This window comes from Balaenoptera physalus (genome assembly GCF_965194825.1).
Source record: "Balaenoptera physalus genome assembly, chromosome: 7".
NCBI lineage: Eukaryota > Metazoa > Chordata > Mammalia > Artiodactyla > Balaenopteridae > Balaenoptera > Balaenoptera physalus.
In genome coordinates, this window is record NC_138886.1 from 84,338,612 (window position 1) to 84,361,763 (window position 23,152).

Genomic DNA, 23,152 nt, shown 5'->3' on the forward strand with positions numbered 1-23,152 from the left:
GCTTTATTAAAACATTGTAAATTTGTGATTCCCAAACTTTTTCTGTCAGTCAGGAACCACCTATATTTTACAGATGACCTTTTTGGTTTCTCTAAGAATAAACGTATTCAGGTTTTCACTATTCTCACACATCACTTCAGTCTCTTCTTATTGCCCTTAAAATTTTTTGGAAATCATCTGAGCTATTATTTTCTTATTATCAACAGGAATTAATTTGTCATTTGAACTCATCAACTTCTACCAAATAGATAATACAAATAAATGTATCAAAATATAAAAGGCACTACAATGTATATATGGTGACTATCCATCCAGTGAGCTCCCCTCTCAAAAAGTAACGGCATTATCAATTTCTTATGTATCCAGCAAGATAGTGTGCACACGTAAAAGTAATCCATGTAAAAATACATGTATACATAGATTTATTTCTCCAAATGGTATTACTGCTCTATAGGTAACTATTTTTTATACTGATATTTTTACATGTCAATAAATAGTTTCTTCATCCTTTTTTAAGGGCCACATGATATATTCCACTGCATGGCAATACCATTGTTTATGCAACCAGTCACCTATCAATGGGATATTTAAATTTTTTAAATCTTTTGCTATTAAAAATTGCAACCAAAACTAAGTACATACACTTACAGGGAAGCAAGTACAACTGTACATGGGATAAATTCCTGGAATTTCTGGGTCAATGATATGGGCATTTATTTTGATAGTAGATATTACTAACTTGCTCTTCATTGAGCAATTTACACTCCAACCCACAATGCAGAAAAGTAACTATTTCCCAAAGTCTGAACAACCAATCTAATAAGAGAAAATGTTTAAATACTGTACTTTGGTTATATTTCTCTTACTAAAAGCAATGCTTGGATGAAGAAAACCACACAGACAGCAGAACTGTGGCCTATTCAAGGAACTGCCTCATCCCCAGAGTAGAAGGATTTTACAGTGTTTATTTAGAGGAATTTCGGAATTGATGTATCAGTGACTGGAATGGGACTCTTGCTCTTCCCCTTTCCAAAAGGGAATAAGTGTTGCCTCTACTTCACCATTTAAGGGCAGAGATTAATGGAACCAGAAAGTCAAATCCAGACCAGAAAAAGGACCACACATTAACCAGAGACCCTCGTCTTAGCACTGGGGGTGTTAACTGGACCACTGGCTTACTGGGGACAGAGTCGGAAGAATGAGAGACAAACATTTGTTAAAGAAAAGAATAGACTGCGGCAGGAGCAATATTGCTAAGTGTTCATCTTCTTCCTGGGTACACAGCCAAACCACATTTTCCAGCTCTTTTGCAATTAGGTTTGGGCCATGTGACTGATTTCAGGCCACTGGAATATGAATGGAAGTTGCACTGTTATCTCATTTACCAGGGAGGTAGGATAAATTTTTTTTTGAATACAGTTTTTAATTTTTAAAAAGTTTTATATAATTTTAAAAGGTTACTTTCCATTTACAGTTATTACAAAATATTGGCTATATTCCCCATGTTGTACAATACATCCTTGTACAAAACTATCTTGCACCCTATAGTTTTTTTGGGGGGGGAGGGGATATAGTTGTTTTACAACGTTGTATTAGTTTCTACTGTACAGTGAAGTGGAGTTCCCTGTGCTATACAGCAGGTTCTCATTAGTTATCTATTTTATACATATTAGTGTATATATGTGAATCACAATCTCCCAATTCATCCCACCCCCCCATTCCCCCCTTGGTGTCCATCCGTTTGTTCTCTACGTCTGTGTCTCTATTTCTGCCTTGCAAACAGGTTCATCTGTACCATTTTTCTAGAGTCCATATACATGCGTTAATATATATTTGTTTTTCTCTTTCTGATTTACTTCACTCTGAATGACAGCCTCTAGGTCCATCCACGTCTCTACAAATGACCCAATTTCGTTCCTATTTATGGCTGAGTAATATTCCATTGTGTATATATACCACATCTTCTTTATCCATTCGTCTGTCGATGGGCATTTAGGTTGCTTCCATGACCTGGCTATTGTAAATAGTGTTGCAATGAACATTGGGGTGCATGTGTCTTTCTGAGTTATGGTTTTCTCTGGGTATATGCTCAGTAGTGGGATTGCTGGGTCATACGGTAGTTCTATTTTTAGTTTTTTAAGGAACCTCCATACTGTTCTCCATAGTGGCTATATCAATTTACATTCCCACCAACAGTGCAAGAGGGTTCCCTTTTCTCCTCACCCTGTCCAGCATTTATTGTTTGTAGATTTTTTGATGATGGCCATTCTGACCAGTGTGAGGTGATACCTCATTGTGATTTTGATTTGCATTTCTCTAATAATTCGTGATGACTAACAGACATATAGGAGAAACTGACAATAATACATAATAGTAGAAGACTTTAACACCCCACTTACATCACTGGACAGCTCATCAGACACAAAATCAAAAAGGCAACAGTAGTCTTAAATGACACCAGAGGCCAGTTGGACTTAATAGGTATCTACAGGACGTTACATCCCGAAACAGCAGAATGCATAATCTTTTCAAGTGCACATGGAACCTTCTCTAGGATAGATCACATGCCAGGCCACAAAACAAGTCTCAACAAATTAAAAGGCACATGAAAAGATGTACAATAAGGATAATTATTATAGAAGTGCAAATCAAAACAACAATGATATACCACCTCACACCTGTCAGAATGGCTATCATCAAAAAGAACACAAAAAACAAATGTTGGCGAGGATGTGGAGAAAAAAACCCATGTACACTGTTGGTGGAAATGTATATTGGTGCAGCCACTGTGGAAAAGAGTATGGAGGTTTCTCAAAACTAAAAATAGAACTACAGAATGACCCAGCAATTCCACTCCTGAGTATATACCCAGAAAAAACAAAAACACTAATTTGAAAAGATATATGCACCCCAATGTTCATAGCAGTACTATTTACAATAGCCAAGAAGATATAGAAGCAACCCAAGTATCCATAAACAGATGAATGGATAAAGAAGATGTGGTATATATATATATATAGAATAGAGTATTACTCAGCCATAAAAAAATAATGAAATTCTGCCATTTGTAGTAATGTGGACGGACCTAGAGAATTTTATGCTTAGTGAAACAAGTCAGACAGAGAAAGACAAATATTGTATGCTATCACTTATATGTGAACTCTAAAAAATAATACAAATGAATGTATAAAGCAAAATTGGAACATTCTCACAGATACAAAAAACAAACTAGTGGTTACCAGTGGGGAGAGAAGATGGTGGAGGGGCACATTAGGGGTACAGAATTGAGTTACAAATACGAAGTTACAAATACAATGTTACAAAGTTAGGTATAAAACAAATAGGCAACAAGAATATATTGTATAGCAAAGGGAATTTATAGCCATTATCTTGTAATAACGTTTAATGGAGTATAAACTGTAAAAATACTGAATCACTATGCCGTACACCTGAAACTATAAAAAATATAATATTATAAATCAATACTGTACTTCAATTAAAAGAAAACAAAAACAAAAAAAAAAACAGAGAATTCCCTGGCAGTCCAGTGGTTAGGACTTCACACTTTCACTGCTGAGGGCACAGGTTCGATCCCTGGTCAGGGAACTAAGATCCCACAAGCCATGCAGCACAGTCAAAAAAAACCATACACACACACACATGAACTCACTCCCTGATCATTTTTTTTCCAGTTCTACTAAGATATAATCTGACATATAACATTGTTTAAGTCTAAGGTATACAATGTACTCACTCACTCCTTATTTTTAACATTGCACTGAATAAAATATAAAATCTTGATTCTGACTATGTCTTGCTGATCCACCCCAAACTGTTATACTAGCATTGAAACTTAATTAATATCGATATAATATAGTTATTCAACCAATGTATGAAGTGAACTTAATCATAAATGTATAACTAACAAAATAAATGAGAATTTCCAATTTCAATCCTTTTTTTTTTTTTTGGCCACACCACGCATTATGCAGGATCTTACTTCCCTGACCAGGGATCGAACCCATGCCCCCTGCAGTGGAAGTGCAGAGTCTTAACCACTGGACCGCCAGGGAAGTCCCTCAATCATTTATTTTATGCTAAAGATTTATTTGCAACTAATGCTTTATTTTCTATTACCAATTAGAATGGCATGTAAAGATTTAAAATATGGTTATCATTATAATCATAGGGAAATACACTTAGAGGTTTATCTAATGTATGCTGGAATGTTTATATCCCCGTTCCAAATAATTTAAAAAAGAAAACAAACTTCCATTCATTGGCTCTACCTCTAGGATAAAAATTTTGTACTTTGTCATTTTTTTTTCTCTCAGTATTGGTTGCTATTAACAGCTACATAATTAAAGCATGTCAGTGAGTTACCTCTAATGTTGACAGCAGAACTTCCATTCCTGTAGAACCTTTGGCTGTCATTTCTCTCCTTGTTTTTTCTGAAAAGTAGGAAAAAAATTTTCTTCTAAAACATGAAAGAAAAAAAATTACATATAGTTTTATCACACAGTTAATATTTACTAATATTAGATATTATATTAGTTATAATTATATTATATTAGATAATATTCCCCGTGGTATACGACATATCCTTGTGGCCTATCTTACATCAAATACTTTGACCTCCCACTCCTCACCACTATATTGTCCCTCCCTCCCTCCCCACTGGCAACACTAGTTTGTTCTCTATATCCGTGAATCTGCTTCTTTGTTATATTCACTAGTTTGTTATATATTTTAGATTCCACATTTAAGTTATATCATACAGTATTTTTTTGTCTGACTTATTTCACTTAGTATAATGTCCACCAAGTCCATCCATGTTGCTGCAAACGGCAAAATTTGTTCTTTTTTTATGTCTGAGTAGTATTCCATTGTGTGTGTCTGTGTGCTTGTGTGTGTATATCACATATTCTTCATCCATTCATCTGTTGATGGACACTTAAGTTGCTTCCATATCTTGGCAATTGTAAATAATGCTGATATGAACATTGGGGTGCATATATCTTTTCAAATTAGTGTTTTTGTGGGTTTTTTGGACATATACCCGGGAGTGGAATTGCTGGGTCATACGGTAGCTCTATTTTTAGTTTTTTGAGAAAGCTCCATACTGTTTTACACAGTGGTTGCACCAATTTACATTCCCAATGACAGTGTACAAGGGTTTTTTCTCCACATCCTCACCAACATTTGTTATTTGTGTTCTATTTGATAATAGCCAATTTGACAGGTGTGAGGTGATAGCTCATTGTGGTTTTGAGCTACATTTCACTGATGATTAGCAATATTGAGCATCTTTTCATATGCCTGTTGGCCATCTGCATTTTCTCTTTGGAAAAATGTCTGTTCAGTTCTTCTTCCTATTTTTTAATTGGGCTGTCTGGGTTTTTTTGTGATGTGAAGTTGTATGAGCTGTTTATATATATTAGATATTAATCCCTTATCAGTCGTATCATTTGCAAATATTTTCTCCCTTTCAGTAGAAATGGAAACTAGATGATCCTTTTCATCACAATAAATAGAAAAAAAAGGTTGTTTTTTTGTTTTGTCAAAGGTGTCCTTTGCTTTTAAGTTGAATTACGTCCCATTTATTTATTTATTTTTGCTTTTATTTACTTTACTTTAGGACATGAATCCAAAAAAACATTGCTGCGATTTATGTCAGAGTGTTTTCCCTATGTTTTCCTCTAGGAGTTTTATAGTATCCAATCTTACATTTAGATCTTTAATCCAATTTGAGTTTATTTTTGTATATGGCATTAAAGAATGTTTTAATTTCATTCTTTCACATGCAGCTGTCCAGTTTACCCAGCACCACTTATTGAAGAGGCTGTCTTTTCTCCATTGTATATTTTTGCCTCCTTTGTCATAGATTAAGTACTTGGGTTTATTTCTGGCCTCTCTATCTTGTTCCATTGATCTACATGTCTGTTTTCTGTGCCAATACCATACTGTTTTGATTACGGTTGCTTTGTAGTACAGTCTGAAGTCTGGGCGTGTGATTCCTCCAGCTCTGTTCTTCTTTCTCAAGATTGTTTTGGCAATTTGGGGTCTTTTGTGTTTCCATACAAATTTTGAAATTATTTGTTTCAGTTCTGTGAAACATGCCATTAGTATTTTGATAGGGATTTCACTGAATCTGTACATCACCTTGGGTAGTATGGTTATTGTAACAATACTGATTCATCCAATCCATGAACATGGTATATCTTTCCATCTATTTTTGTCATCTTCAATTTCTTTCATCAGTGTCTTATAGTTTTCAGAGTACAGGTCTTTTGCCTTATTAGGTAGGTTTATTCCCAGGTGTTTTACTCTTTTTGATGTGATGATAAATGGGATGGTTTCCATAATTTCTGTTTCTGATATTCTGTTGTTAGTGTACAGAAATTCAGCAGATTTCTGTATATTAATTTTGTATCCTGCAACTTTACCAAATTCATTGGGGAACTCTAGTAGTTTCTGGTAGCATCTTTAGGGTTTTCTATGTATAGCATCATGTCATCTGCAAACAGTGACTATTTTACTTCTTCCTTTCCAATTTGGATTCCTTTTATTTCTTTTTCTTCTCTGATTGCTGTGGCTAGGACTTCTAAAACTATGTTGAGTAAAAGTGGTGAGAGTAGGCATCCGTGTCTTGTTCCTGATCTTAAAGAAAATACTTTCAGCTTTTCATCACTGAGTATGATGTTAACTGTGACCTTATCACATATGGCCTCTATTATGTTGAGGTATGTTCCCTCTACGCCCACTTTCTGGAGAGTTTTTTTGTTTTTTTTTTTTTGGCTGTGTTGGGTCTTTGTTTCTGTGCGAGGCCTTTCTCTAGTTGCGGTGAGCGGGGGCCACTCTTCATCGCAGTGCGCGGGCCTCTCACTGTCATGGCCTCTCTTGTTGCGGAGCACAGGCTCCAGACGCGCAGGCTCAGTAGTTGTGGCTCATGGGCCCAGTTGCTCTGCGGCATGTGGGACCTTCCCAGACCAGGGCTCGAACCCGTGTCCCCTGCATTGGCAGGCGGATTCTCAACCACTGCACCACCAGGGAAGCCCGAGAGTTTCTACCATTAGTAGATGTTGAAATTTGTCAAAAGCTTTTCTGCATCTATTGAGATGATTATATGGCTTTTATTCTTCAATTTGTTAACGTGGTGTATCACACTGTTTGATTTGTGGACAGTGAAGCATCCTTGCATCCCTGAGATAAATCCCACTTGATCATGGTGTATGATCCTCTTAATGTATTGTTGGATTCAATTTGCTAATATTTTGGTGAGGATTTTTGCATCTATGTTCATCAGTGAGATGGGCCTGTAATTTTGTTTTTTTGTGATATCTTTGTCTGGTTTTGCTATTAGGGTAATGCTGACCTTGTAGAATGAGTTCAGAAGCATGCCTTCCTCTGCAATTTTCTGGAGTAGTTTCACAAAGATAGGTATTAACTCTTCTCTAAATATTTGGCAGAATTCACCTGTGAAGCCATCTGATTCAGGACTTTGGTTTGTAGGGAGTGTATTAATTACTGATTCAGTTTCATCACTGGTAATTGGTCTGTTCATATTTTCTGTTTCTTCCTGGTTCAGTCTTGGGAGATTGTACGTTTCTAAGAATTTGCCCATTTTTCCTAGGTTGTCCATTTTATTGGCATATAGTTGTTCATAGTAGTCTCTTATGAGCTTTTGTATTTCTGTGGTTTCAGTTGTAATTTCTTTTTCATTTCTGATTTTATCAATTTGAGCACTCTTTTTTTTTTTGATGTATCTGGTTATAGGCTTATCAATTTTGTTTATCTTTTCAGAGAACCAGCTCTTATTTTCACTCATTGTTTCTAATTTTTTTAAGTCTTATTTCATTTATTTCTGCTCTGATCTTTATGATTTCTTACCTTCTACTAACTTTGGGTTTCATTTGTTCTTTCTTTTTCTAGTTCCTTTACATGTAAGGTTAGGTTATTTGAGATTTTTGTTTCCTGGGCTAAGCTTGTATCACTACAAACTTCCCTCTGAGAACTGTTTTTACTGCATCCTATAGATTTCAGACCATTATTTTCATTTCATTTGTCTCCAGGTATTTTATGATTTCCTCTTTGATTTCTTCAGTGATCCATTTCTTGTTTAGTAACGTATTGTTTAACCTCCACATATTTGTGGTTTTCGCAGTTTTTTTTCCCTTGTAGTTGATTTCTAGACTCATAACATTGTGGTTATAAAAGATACTTGGTATGATTTCAATTTTCTTAAATTTACCTAGGCTTATTTTGTGGTCTAGCATATGAACTATCTTGGAGAATGTTCCATGTGCACTTGAAAAGAATGTATTTTGCTGCTTTCAGATGGAATGTTCTATATATATCTATCAAGTCCATTTGTTTAAATGTGTCATTTAAGGTCAGTGTTTCCATATTGATTTTCTGTCTGGATGATATGTCACTTGATGTAAGTGGAGTGTTAAAGCCCCCTACTATTACTGTGTTACTGTCCATTTCTCCCTTTATGCCTGTTAATACTTGCTGTATGTATTTAGGTGCTCCTATATTGGGTGTAAATTTATTTACAATTGAATTGATCCCTTGATCATCTTGTTAAGTCCTTCTTTGTCTCTTGTAATGGTCTTTTTGTCTGATACAAATATTGCTACCCTGGCTTTCTTTTGATTTCCATTTGCATGGAATACCTTTTTCTGCAGAGGAAATGTTTGAAGCTAGCAGAGGTTGACTCATGAGGTTCAATGAAAAAAGCCATCTCTATAACATAAAAGCCCAAAGTAAAGCAGCAAGTGCTGATGTAGAAGCTGCAGTGAGTTGGCTACACGAAACAGCAGATTTTCAATGTAGACAAAATAGCCTTATATCGGAAGAGATGCCATCCAGGACTTTCATAACTAGGGAGAAGTCAATGCCTGGCTTCAAAGCTTCTCTCATTAGGGACTAATGCATCTCGTGACTTGAAGTTGAAGCCAATGCTCATTTACAATTCCAAAAATCCTAGGGCCCTTGATAATTATGCTTCATCTACTCTGCCTGTATTGTATCAATGGAACAATGAAGCCTGGATGATAGCACATCTGTCTACAACATGGTTTACTGAATATTTTATTTTATTTTTTTTTTAATTTTTTTTTTTAATGCTATTCTTGTCTGCTTACATTCTTTCTATGTATGTATGACTGTGTTGGGTCTTCGTTTCTGTGCGAGGGCTTTCTCTAGTTGTGGCAAGCAGGGACCACTCTTCATCACGGTGCGGGGGGCACTCTTCATCGCGGTGCGCGGGCCTCTCACTATCGCGGCCTCTCGTTGCCGAGCACAGGCTCCAGATGCGCAGGCTCAGTAATTGTGGCTCACGGGCCGAGTTGCTCCGCGGCATGTGGGATCTTCCCAGACCGGGGCTCAAACCCGCGTCCCCTGCATTGGCAGGCAGATTCTCAACCACTGCGCCACCAGGGAAGCCCTTACTGAATATTTTAAAGCCCACTGTTGGGACCTACTGGCTCAGAAAAAAAGATTCCTTTCAAAATGGGACTGTTCACTAACAATGCACCTTGTCACTCTGATGAAGAGATACAAGATTAGTGTTGTTCTCATGCCTGCTAACACAACATCCACTCTGCAATCCATGGATCAAGGAGTAATTTTGCCTTTCACGTCTTCTTATTTAAGAAATACATTTCATAAGGCTATAGCTGTCATAGGTAGTGATTCCTCTGATGGATCTGAGCAAAGTCAGTTAAAATCTGTAAAGAATTGACCATTCTAGATGCCATTAAGAACATCTGTGATTCATGGGAAGAGGTCAAAACATCAACATAAACAGAAGTTTCAAAGAAGTTGATTCCAACCCTCATGGATGACTTTGAGGGATTCAAGACTTCAGAGGAGGAAATAACTGCAGATGTGGTGGAAACAGCAAGAGAACTAGAATTAGAAGTGGATCCTGATGATATGACTGAATTCCTGTAATCTCACGATAAAATATTAACAGATGAGGAGCTGCTTCTTATGGATAAGCAAAGGAAGTGGTCTTGAGATGGAATCTACTCCTGGTGAAGATTGCTGAAGTGACAACAAAGGATTTAGAACACTACAAGAACTTAGTTGATAAAGCAGCAGTAGGGTTTGAGAGGATTAATTCCAGTTTTAAAAGAAGTTCTATTGTGTGTAAAATGCTATCAAACAGCACAACATGCTATAGAGAAATCACTCGTGAAAGAGTGATGTGTGGCAAACTTCACTGTCTTATTTTAAGAAATTGCTACAGCCACCCCAGCCTTCAGCAAGCACCACCTCAGTCAGCCACCTTAAATATTGAGGCAAGACACTCCAACAGCAAAAAGATTATGACTCACTGAGGGCTTACATTTTAAGCAATAAAGTATTTTTTAATTAAGGTATGTACATTTTTTTAGACATATGCTATTGCACACTTAATAGATTACAGTACAGTGTAAACGTAACTTTAATATGCACTGGGAAACCAAAAACTTCATGTGACTCACCCTACTGCAATATTTGCTTTATTGCGGTAGTCTGAAATCGAACCTACAATATCTCTGAGGTATGCCTGTAGTTCCACATATGAACCACAGCATATATTATAAATAATTTATTATTGATAATAGCTGTATAATGTAGTTATAATGTCCCACAGTTCAGTTACATCAAAATTAATTCAACCATTCTCCATAGTTGGATATTTAAGGTTGTTTCTTGATCTTTGACTTTACAAACACTGAAATAAACACCTCCAAATATTCTTTTATATAATAAGATTTTTATTTCACTCAGATTTCTGAGAGTGAAAGCATTAAGTAAAATAGCAGGTGCACTTTAAATTTTAATAAACATTGCCAGATTCTTTCCTCCAAAGTTTATAATAATTATTGTACCACCTACAGTGTATGAGAATACCCTATTTTCCATGCCTTCAACAGCACTGGATATTGCCATTCTCTAATTTCTGCCAATCTAAGTAGTGAGAAATACCTTAGTTGTTTTCATTAGTAATTCCTGACTTTTAAGAAAGTAAAGAACCTTTTCATATGTTTACTGGTTATTTGCATTTCCTCTTCTTTGAGCTGTAAATTCCTAATCTTTCTCTCTCAAATGGATAGACAACTGGATTATCCTATAAATAATGCCGGGACAATCTTTCACTACTAATTTACACTGTGTTAACTATAAACAGAGTCACTGTATTATACAACCCCAGGGGGCAGTATTCAGGGGCTGGTTTCCCCATTTGTGGGTGGCAGTGTGGGGAAAAGGACAATCTCTGGTAGTGGTATGACTAGGGGCATTTTCAGTAGTGATGTTGGAGTCAGGACTTCTAGACTATGATGGGAAGAGTCTACAGTGGTGAGAGCAATTATACGCAAGTAGTATCTATAGGTTCGGAGAATTTGTCTTCTTTGTTTTGCTGGGGTGTTTTGTTTGTTTTAAGGAGTTATTTCATATGCAAATACAATGAATATACATGGTACATCTATCTATCTTTGCACTAATACAGTGACCATCCGTATACATTTACCTTAGTTGATAAGCACAATATTTCAATGACCTACACCTCCAGAATAATGAAATAATAAAAAAATAAATTAATTAAAATAATTGTGAATTGTCTGGATCTTAATTTTAACAGAATGCCTTCAATGTGTCACTGTTAAATATAAAGGTAGCTACTGGTTTACCCTTATTTAGAAAAAGAAAAATCAAGGTTTTTTTTTTTTAATCAAGCACAGATTTTGGAATCTTAAATTTCTTTTTTAGCTCCTATTGAGATAATCACATGGATTTTATTCAACCTGTCCAAATAATGCTACACTGATATATTTCCTGATATTATAATTGGACTTAATTCATTAATGTTTTATTTGGGATTTTTCAAATTTAGGTTCCTGAGTGCAAAGTTAATACTTTTCTTCTCCTGTACTCTGTCAAGGTTTTGATACCAACTCAGTAGTACTACCTTCATAAAACAGATAAATTATGCCTAATTACAGATATTTATTGAACATTTTTAACATTATTTTTACATGCTTCTCATGTAAATTACATGATAATTACATGATATCTCTTATCTCTATTTCAGAGATGGTGCAGCTAAGTCCTAGAGATTCAAAACTTCCCTAAGGTCACCCAATCACTGAATGACAGGGCTTGCATTTCAAAGTGGGGAACAACACTAATAACCAACATAATATCTGCCATCTTTTTGTCAACATTCTAGAAAAAGTAGTACTGGAATTAGGTGTTGTCTGAAAATTGGGGAAAGGGGGGCAGTCACACATAAGTAAACTCATAATCATTTTTTAGAAACAATGCCTTGACGATCAATTTCTTCCACAGTTATTCACTTTTCTACATCTTGAGTCTATGGGAGAAAGTTCAATTTTTACATAAAACCATGTATTTATCAAAAGTTTGAACATTCTCAGCATCTACTTTTAAAGAATTAAGAAAGCATTCCAAAAATAAGAGATTAAAGTTCACCTTGACTCTGAGCCAGATGAAGAATTTTTGATGTAACATGTCTGGCAGTATCTGATTCTGTAGATTCAGTATTGATCTTCTCCAGCTGAGCCAGGAGTCCCACAATCCGAGAGTTACTTGCAAGGCTAAAAAAAGAATGTTACTTTAAATTAGGGCACATTCTACATCAATTGCAAATAAAATACTATAAAGATCAGTGTTAAAAACAAATCAAGGGGCTTCCCTGGTGGCACAGTGGTTGGGAATCTGCCTGCTAATGCAGGGGACACGGGTTTGAGCCCTGGTCCGGGAAGATCTCACATGCCACGGAGCAACTAAGCCCGTGTGCCACAACTACTGAGCCCGCGTGCCTAGAGCCGGTGCTCCACAACAAGAGAAACCACCGCAATGAGAAGTCCGTGCACCGCAACAAAGAGTAGCCCCCGCTCACCGCAACTAGAGAAAGCCCATGCGCAGCAACAAAGACCCAACGCAGCCAAAAATAAATAAATAAATATTTTAAAAAACAAATCAAAACAAAATTCTACCCTTCTAAAAACATTAAGCATTTACACATGTCACATTTCCTTACTCTGTGTTAGAGCTTAACATTGCTAATGTTCTGTTGATTTACGTGAGAAACATTCTATTTCAGGAAACCACAAATGTGCATTCAACCCTATCCAGCAATCTTTTATCACATTCTGACAATTCACCTTTCCGCTCTCCAAGCAGACTTTTTATACATCCTATGCTCTCCTCAAAACTCTAACCATCCCTTCTAACCCACTCCATTCTCAGTTGGTACCCTACTTCATAACTATTATAAAATCAAATAAGAATACATTCATTTTCCCACCAACAGTTCCTTAAACCTCTCTGATTCTCTACCCACATTCTTTCTTTATTCCCATTCATTATACATTTGCACATTTGGTGCTATTCTAGGTACTGCCAACAGTAAACAAAATGAACAAAAATTCCTGCCCCTCAGAGTGAACATTCTAATGGGACAAATTAAATACATAAATAATTATATAGTATGAAGGAGGTAGGAAGCACTATGGAGAAAAGCGGGTTGTGGGAATAAAAGATGCAAGGGCACGGAAGGTTGCAATTTTAGACAGGGTGGTCAGGAAAAACTTTGAGAGGGTACCATTTAGGGAAAGGCCGGAAAGGAGTAAGAGAGTGAACGGTGCAGATACCCACAGAAAGAGCTGACCAGAAGACAGAGTCACAATCATCAAAACACCAAGGCAGGACCATGCCTGCTGTATTCAATTAAGAGTGAGATGGCCACAGCAGACTTAAAGGAGAATATCGGTAAAAGATGAGGTCAGAGTTGAGGGTTGGGTAGAAGAGAGCACAATCATTTAGAGCCTTATAGGCCACTGTAAAAACGTTGACTTTTTTCAACTAGGTGAGACGGGAAGTTTTTGAGGAGAAGAGTGATGTGATCTGACTTGCTTTTATTTATTTATTTATTATTTATTTTATTTTTGGCTGTGTTGGGTCTTTGTTGCTGCTCACGGGCTTTTCTCTAGTTGCAGCGAGCGGGGGCCACTCTTTGTTGTGGTGCGCAGGCTTCTCATTGCGGTGGCTTCTCTTGTTGCGGAGCATGGGCTCTAGGCACGAGGGCTTCAGTAGTTGTGGCTTACGGGCTCTAGAGCACAGCCTCAGTAGTTGTGGCGCACCGGCTTAGTTGCTCCACGGCATGTGGGATCTTCCCGGACCAAGGCTTGAACCGGTGTCCCCTACACTGGCAGATGGATTCTCAACAACTGCACCACCAGGGAAGCCCTGACTTGCTTTTAAAAGGCTCTCTTCGGCCGGTATGTTGAGACTCAAACAACAATCCCTCCACTGGCATGCCTGACCCCAGCCCTTCTTGCATTCCCAATGTATTTGTTCCTTCAATTAATCTTTCTCTGATTCATCATTTAGCTCTCCCTTTCAACTGGATCATACCCATTGGCACACAATATGATCCAGGAGCTCCCACTAGTTACCACCCCATTTCTCTGCTACTCCTTGAAGGAAATGTCTGTACTTGACCTCTCCATTTCCTCACATGTTGTTCACTTTTTCAAACTACTAGTTTGGCTTCTGCACTCTGAGGTCTCCCCAAAACCTTCTGTGGTCACTTCTTTCCTTGTCAGATTCAGAATCTCAGCCCTATCCCAATCAGCTCCTTCTTTCTTCACTTTCTCCCTTGGGCTTCAATGGCTCCATATTCTCCTGATTTTCTTCCTATCGCCACTTCTTTTAGATCGACTCTACTGGCTCCTCCTCCAACAAACCTCTAGATGCTGAGGACCCCCCACACTCTATCCCCAGCCCTCTTCCCTTCACTCTCTCCATTCTACTGCCCCGAGCAATCTCATCTAACCCCACAGCTGGGGGTTAGATTAAAATTGATATGCTGCCTGGCTCCTACATTCAACTCCAGCCTCAACCTGCTCCTCTTCCAAACCTTAACTTTCCCAAACTCATATGAAACCATCAGTTGCTCAAGACAAAAATCTAAACTCCCTTTCCCATGCCCAACTCAATATTAGCTCCATCTCTAAAACACCTCAAATCCATCCACTTCTCTCCACATCTCATCATTATTACTACCCAAGTCCAAGCAATCATCATTTCTCACTTGGCAATTACAGCACCCTAAATAATCTGCTTTCATTCTTGCTGCCCTCATACCGGGATCCAAACACACTGGCCTTCTACCATTTCCTTAAATATAGCAAGTTTTTTCCCAATCTCAAGGTCTTTATATTTGCTGTCCTCTCAACCTAGAGGATAATTTCTGCCAGTTCTTCATATGGCTGGCTCCTTCTCATTTCAGGTTACAACCTGAAGATGTCCCCACTTCTCCACCAGCCCTTCGGCTTCCAATATTAAAATGTGTCCAACAATGTAAGCTTCACAAAGGTAAAGACCTTGCATGTCTTATTCTATATATGTAGTATTTCGAACAGTGGCTAGCACAGAATAGGCAATACACAGCTATATTCAGAATGAACAAAAAAATGAAGAAGCATATGGAAAACAGTATATTTATACTATTTTTAGATTAACAACTAGACTCAATGCTTTAAATTTGGAGGTACTTCATCTGAAAAAGTATCTGGAGGATGAAAAAAACATATTGAGCATACTATTTAAGAATGTAACTAAAATAAAATAATACAATATTTCCTAATTTTGCAAATAGCCAGCATAGTATGGAAATGAAAATATATATCACTATGTATAAATCTCTAAATGAAAAAAACAACTCAAAATGTATACAGTATGATATTAACATAAAGTTTTAAAATATACAAATTCAATACAATATATTCTTTAGTGTGTGTGTGTGTGTGTGTGTGTATGTGTGTGTGTGTACATATATTTTCCCCTCCCCAACAATGGTATCATTAATATGTTTGTCTATCTTTATTTTTTGTAAACTGGTAGTCGAATTTAAAGGTCTCATCTGATCAAGGCCTGATTTGGTGACATGAAGTCTTTATAAGTGGTACTGTAATCTTCCATAAGGAGGCAAACAGGGTCTGGTTATCTTACTTTTGTAATATAAGCAGTCACTAGTTACCACTGTCTAGATCCATTACTTTATTAGGAGTTGAAAAGCACTGATACTCTATCATTTCCATACCTTCTACTTCTTAACTAAGACAACTCCATAAAAAGAAAAATCCCTTATTTAATTATCCAGAGGTATAATTCATCAAATAAAAGCAAAATAAATGCTGGATTTTTAATTTATCTTTATTTACCAGTTTTCAGAAGAATGAGTTCATTTCCAAAAGTCCTCCCCAAGTAATCAATGAAGTATTTTGATTTCATGTATCAATATGTACTCACAGATTTAAACGCATATGATACATTTTATCCACTGTAGTTATTAATGCTCAAATTGCCCCATCTTTGATCAGTGGGAGCCTCTTCATGTGGGCTCCCAAGTCCTTTTGTTATGATCCTAGTCTTTGATAGCTTCCTGGATTTCTGATATAACAAGACTATTATTAGGCCAGCAGTTCTCAGTATGCGCTACAAAACTGAGTACTTGAGACTCTTTCAGAAAATCTGTGAGGTCAAAAACTATTTTCATAAAAATACTAAGACACTATTTACCTTTGACACAGTGTTGACATTTACATTGTTGATCTTAAGGCAATGGTGGATAAAGTGCTGGCACATGATACAATCAAGACAGTGCCACCAAACTGTAGTCACTGTGTGATAACTAGCAGTCACCATGTTCTTCACCAACATGCACTCACAGTTAAAAACAAAAATGCCAGTTTCACCTATGAGTATACATTTTTTTAATATTCTGTGTGCACATAAGACATTTCAGCTGCACAATGAAATATGATGGTTGAGGGAAAACACTTGTGTGGTTGTTTAAACTGCAAGCTGAACTAGTTACTTTTTCCATAGAACATCATTTTTACTTTAAAAAAACAACTGACAATAATTATTCGCACTGGGGTATCCTGGCATACATTTTCTTGGCAATAAACAAAGTGAGTCTATCATTTCAAGGAAACAACTGATAGATTTGTTACCAATGATTAAATGTGAACTTTCAAGCAAAAATTAGAATCTTGGAAAACAAAGATCTACCATCATGACCTTGACAGCTTCCCCCTACTTAAAGAATTTTCTGATAAAATCACTGGTGATATTAGTAAATGTAATTTTTTTAAACTGTGTAATAAACACCGTCAATATTTAGAAGGTCTGCATAACTCACTGAATCAATATGTTCCAAACACTGACCAATGTGTGATGTTACAAATTCAGACATGAGAAAAATAACCAGGCAATATGCAAAAGAGAACAATGGATTTTAATGTAAAAGAAAACAAAAAGTTCACATATGTGGCTTCTGATTCCACAGTGCAACTAACCTTTAAGAAACTACCACTTATCAAGTTTTAGTGTAGTATCAAAGAACATCCACTTCAATGTGAATTTCAAACAATATGGCTTTATTTCTAAAGTACATTGTTATCATTCAGAAATGTTTATTCCTCACCTATAATTATTATTCTTGCTTTAATCACATTTTTACTGTTTCTCTCCAAATACTGAACACACAACTTTATTTTCCTCCATCATAAATCAAAAGACAATTAGCCACAATTATCTGAAAAGGCCTTTTATTCAAGTATTCCTTCCTTTTCTAAATATATATCTATGTGAGCCCATATTGTAGTCATATACTTTAACAACACGAATACACACAAAAACATATATGTATGTATAACATATGTGTGTACTATATACAATATGTATATTGATGTATGTATGACAGTTTGAACTCAGAAGCAGATAAGAGAATCTAGCTGTCTTCCATTAAGCCAGACATTAAAGAGATTTGCAAAAATTTAATAAAACATGCCACCTTCTAAATATTTTTCACAATTTAGTTATTTTAATATAAAATATTACTATGTTATTATGCAATGGGTTTATTACTGTTATTTTTAAATGAATACAAATTTTTTAATTTCTCAGTTTTAATTTATAATATGGTAAATATCAATAGATAAAAAATAACGCACATTCAACAAAAGCTTTTTGGAGTCATTAATTTAAGAGCACAAGGGGGTTCTTAGACAAAAAGTTTGAGAACTATTGTTCTCAACTTATCTTGCACATTTTGTGCTCTGATCTGGAATCGACCCTTTCTCCAAAAAGCCCTGGTTCTTTTTGGTAAGAAATGGTATTAAGACACCACAGTCTGCATACTAGACAGCAAATACATCTTTAAAAACAATTCTGTAACCTAGATTTAAGAAAAATTTGCATTATGGAAACCAGGATTCTGAAATTTAATAATTGAGTGGTTTTTTTTGTTTAGCTTTCTCCAGTTATTTTTCTCTTAAAGGTCATCTGTTAGCATTTTTCAGTAGCTAATAAAACATCTACTATTAAAAATATTCAAAAACATACAAAACACACTGATCATAACACATGCTCTATTTCATTCCAAAGTAAGAGTTTGAATTTTAAATTAAATTACACCACTATCAAAGTAAAACAACTTGCAACTAAGTGATTTCTTTCTAAGAATCATGCTCTTACAAACTATAGATGGATAGATGCCATGAATTTTTTGAAGGACGGTAAACAAATGTAAATTAAGAACGTAGGCAAGTTGATTTCCCTATTTTCACTTTTCTCATTGACAGAATAAAAACTGAACAAAATATTCCAAGCCACCCCCAACTCAGATCTAAAAATTTAAGGCTGTTGACACTAATGTTGAGAGAACTGCAGGGTGAACACCAGAGGGCAGCTCTACCTACTGAATGATTTTTAGACTTTGGAAAATCCAAGGATAAAGGAAAAAACAAAAGCTATACAGCTATTCAATGAACAATCTGAGCTACACAGCAGAGCAGAAAATTGTTAAATAAAGAGGCTCAGACAAGGATTTATCTTCCCTGCCTTGCCCTATTTTTAGATGAATCAAAATGAGACCAAGACCAACCTCGGGAGGTTCCATTTATAACTGCAAATGTTAATTACTTTATGTAAAAAAAATCATGGAATTGAAAATATGATCAATGTGAAATACATCAAATCGAGTTAACTTTCCAGTGTATATTTTAAAGACACTATCACTCAAATATTTGTTTCACTGTAGTGGTCTCCTACTGCTTTTGATTCTTTGAGTTTACATTCAGCCTTACAGCTATTTCCCTAAAAACATAATTTTTTTGTATGTTACAAAAGTCTCAATGGTGTATAGATATTATCTTACAACAAATAATTTCCCAAGGAAGTGCAAGGGCTAAAGAACCTATCTTCACATTATAAATAAATTTTATTACCTTTTCATCTTAAAATGTAAATTGAATACAGATAGTAAACGTCTTCATAAATAAGATATAAACATCTGACAGCAAAAAAATTCATTAAAATATATCAAAGTTTTCGACTTAACCAAGACTCATAACCAAGACTCTCCCCAAAATGATCTACAGAATCAAGGCAATCCCAATCAAAATACCAACAGGCTGTCGTGTAGAAATTGTCAGACTGATGCTAAATTCATATGGAAATGCAAAGAACCTAAAATAGGCCAAACTTTAGAAAAAAGAGAAAGGTTGGCAGATCAACACTATCTATATGCTAAATTCATATGGAAATGCAAAGAACCTAAAATAGGCCAAACTTTAGAAAAAAGAAAAAGGTTGGCAGACCAACACTATCTAAATCTTGAGACTCATTATAAAGCAACAATTATCCAAGCAGTGAGGTATAGGCACTAAGATAGACATGTTGATCAACGGAACAAAACAGAGTATAAGAACAGACCTACACATCCACAAATAACTGATTTTTGATAAAGGTACAAAGGAAACTCAGTGGAGAAAGGATAGTCTTTCTAAAAATGGTGCTGAACAACCAGATATCCATATGTACAAAAAAAAAGACCTTCTATCCATACCTCGCACCATATATAAAAATTAACTCAGAAAGGAGCATAGACCTAAATGTAAAATCTAAAACTATAAAAACTTCTAGAAGAAACATAAGAGAAAACGTTGGTAATATGGGTTATGCAAATATTTCTTAGATGCAACTCTAAAAGCATAATCCATAAAAGAACAAATAAGCAAATGGAAATCATCTAAATTTGAAACTTCTTATCTTAAAAGCTACTGCACAGAATATGAAAAGACAAGACTGGAAGAAAATGTTTGCAATTCAAATATCTGATAAAGGACTTGTATCCATAATATATAAAAAAAATTCTAAAACTCAACTATTAAGAAACACTACAATTTCAAAAACTGGAAGATTTGGAAAGATATTTCAATAAGTGCATGAAAAGATGCTCAACATCATGTCATTAGGGAAACGCAAATTAAAATCACAATGAGATACCAATACACCCCTATTAGAATGGCTACAATTTTAAAAGAATGATCATAAGAATTTAAGAATTTAAAAAGAATGACCATACCAAGTGTTGTTGAGAATGTAGAACTAGAACTTTCATACACTGCTGCAGGGAATAGAAGATGGTATTAACGTCTTTGTAAAGCAGATCGTTGGCAGTTTCATAAAAAGAAACACAGACCTACCATATGCTTCAGCCATTCCAATCCTAGGTATTTAGCTAATAGAAAATAAAGTGTAAGCCCAAAACTGTTCATAACAGCTTTATTTGTAACAACCAAAAACTGGAAACAACCCAAATGTCCAAAAGTTGAATGGATAAACAAATTGTGGTATATCAACACAATGGAATACTACTTACTAATCAAAAAAAGGTATGATTGCAAGAGATGATTCTCAAAAATAACTGTGCTGAATTAAAGAAGGCATACCCACACCCCTACCTTCTACCTCTACCCCCACCCCCAAAAAAGACATACTGTATGGTCCCATTTATATTAAGTTCTAAAAAAGCCAACACTTCTGTAGTGACAGAAAGCAGATCAATGGTTGTCTGAAGTGAAGGATGGCGTGGGAGAGAAAGATTACAAAAGGGCACCAGGAGATATCTGAGCATGATAAATATGTTCAGTATTTTGATTGAGAGGATAATTCCAGTTATACATAGGCCACACTTACCAAACTGTACTCTCTATGTACAGCTTGTTGTAAGATGATTATATCTCAATAAAGCTGTTTAAAAATTCATAGGTACTGTTGGCGTAGTGGATAAGGCAGAAACTAAAGACGAGTGATTAGAGAGTGTGAAATGAGATGTAGATTTCATTTATAAGCTATTTCAAATTTTTTGGCTTTTGAGGAAATCAGATAAATTGAGTAGTAGCAGAAGAGCAGAGTCTAAATATTGGAAAGCCTAGATCATGTTTAAATGATAAGGAATGGAGGAGTTAAAGATTCAATACAGAACAATACTAATGATTAAAAGACCCTGAGAAGGAAAGAGAGAGGTGAAATCTAGAACACAGGTGACAGTGCTAGTCTTTAACAAAAAAAGAGACACATCCTCTGTTGCAGTAAATAACAGGAGGGTAAACAGAGGATAGAATCAAGTAAAGGGGAGTATGCAAATTTTGTGTAAGAAATATAAGGATAAAAAAACTGTATTATCTCTATGATATCACAGAGAAGGTCAACTGCTGAGGGTATGTATGTGATACATCGGAGGATTTCAAAAATTTGAAAGGTATGAAGAAAGTGTAAAACAGTCATTTAAAAAACTGAGAAAATGAGCTTTATAGAGAACCACAGTAGTAAGATTACTGATCAATAATGATCCATAATTTTTAGCAATATCTTCCAAGTTAGTTTATCCTCCAACATCATTCAGCTGCTCAGTAAAGGTCTACCCAGAGAAAGGACTTCGTCAGGTATGTGTGATGAAATAACACAAAGTGAGGTAAAAACATTTCAGGTATTCAAAGAGTGTAATGATGAACAATGGATTCTACACTGGGTAAGAGAGGAAGAGATGATAAAAGTCAACAATAGCTCAGAGCTCTGGATAAGGCAGAACTCTTTGCAGTACAGCCACTTGAACAAGTGAGCTGGAAAGGTAAAAGATTTTTGTTGGAAAATGAAAAGTCTGAATTAGTACTTTGAAAGGAGAGTTTTGCTGGTGATAACATTTAGGGCATGAACATGATGATGGAGAGTAGGGAGCAGAGAAAAATTCTGCTTCTTGTATCTTATAAAATTTTCATTACTTGATTTGTCTCACCACCCACTCACGTGGTCTTTAAATCTGCCAATCTAATCCATTTAATTACAGTCCTTGTCTAAACTCAGCAAGTATCAATATTCCACCCACTCCTCCAGATTTGCTAAAAAGTAAGAAAGTCTCAAGCCAGCCCTGCCTCTTCAAGTCCATATCACACAATAAACACCTATTTATTATGAGGATCCTGTTTTCTAACTCTATGGACCCCACAATTTAACACTTCACTATATACTGGTTAAACCACTACACTGCATTTGTGCAGGTGTTCTCATCAGGTTATAAGCTTCGTGTAAAAAGAGTATAGGGGGCTTCCCTGGTGGTGCAGTGGTTGAGAATCTGCCTGCCAATGCAGAGGACACGGGTTCGAGCCCTGGTCTGGGAAGATCCCACATGCCGCGGAGCAACTAGGCCCGTGAGCCACAATTACTGAGCCTGCGCATCTGGAGCCTGTGCTCCACAACAAGAGAGGCCGTGATAATGAGAGGCCCGCGCACCGTGATGAAGAATGGCCCCCACTTGCGCCAACTAGAGAAAGCCCTCGCACAGAAACGAAGACCCAACACAGCCATAAATAAATAAATAAATAAATAAACCCAAAGTTGAAAAAAAAAAAAAAAAAGAGTATAGGGCTCAATTCTTTAGAACATACTCAACACCCATTTTCTGCAAAGCACTGTGTTAAGTGTTTTATGTTTCTTTTCTACTCTCACAGATTCAGTGCTGGGTTAGGTACATAAAAGTGTTTAATAGATATCTCACAGTTGAGAAATAAATCTAAAAGGGGCAAAAAAATAAATAAACTAAAAAGAGCAACTATAGAAGCCTTTAAAGACAGAAAGAATATAATAAATTTTCTGTGGAAATGGATGTGCTTTGATCAAGTCTTATGTAAGGAAAAAAATTCAGTGGCCAGACAATATATAAATAAGTGAGCACAGGTGTGTTCCAGTAAAACCTTATTTACATACACTGAAATTTGAA

The 23,152-nt window shown here is 35.9% G+C and overlaps 1 protein-coding gene across 1 annotated transcript in view; it reads right to left on the reverse strand.

Moving 5' to 3' along the window:
• The window catches only part of AGTPBP1 (ATP/GTP binding carboxypeptidase 1), a 176,312-nt gene that overhangs the window by 122,367 nt on the left and 30,793 nt on the right, over positions 1-23,152 (reverse strand). Inside the window, 3 exon segments of the mRNA XM_082469598.1 lie at positions 4,384-4,463; positions 4,466-4,477; positions 12,490-12,614. Coding sequence (XP_082325724.1) covers positions 4,384-4,463; positions 4,466-4,477; positions 12,490-12,614 — 217 coding nt within the window.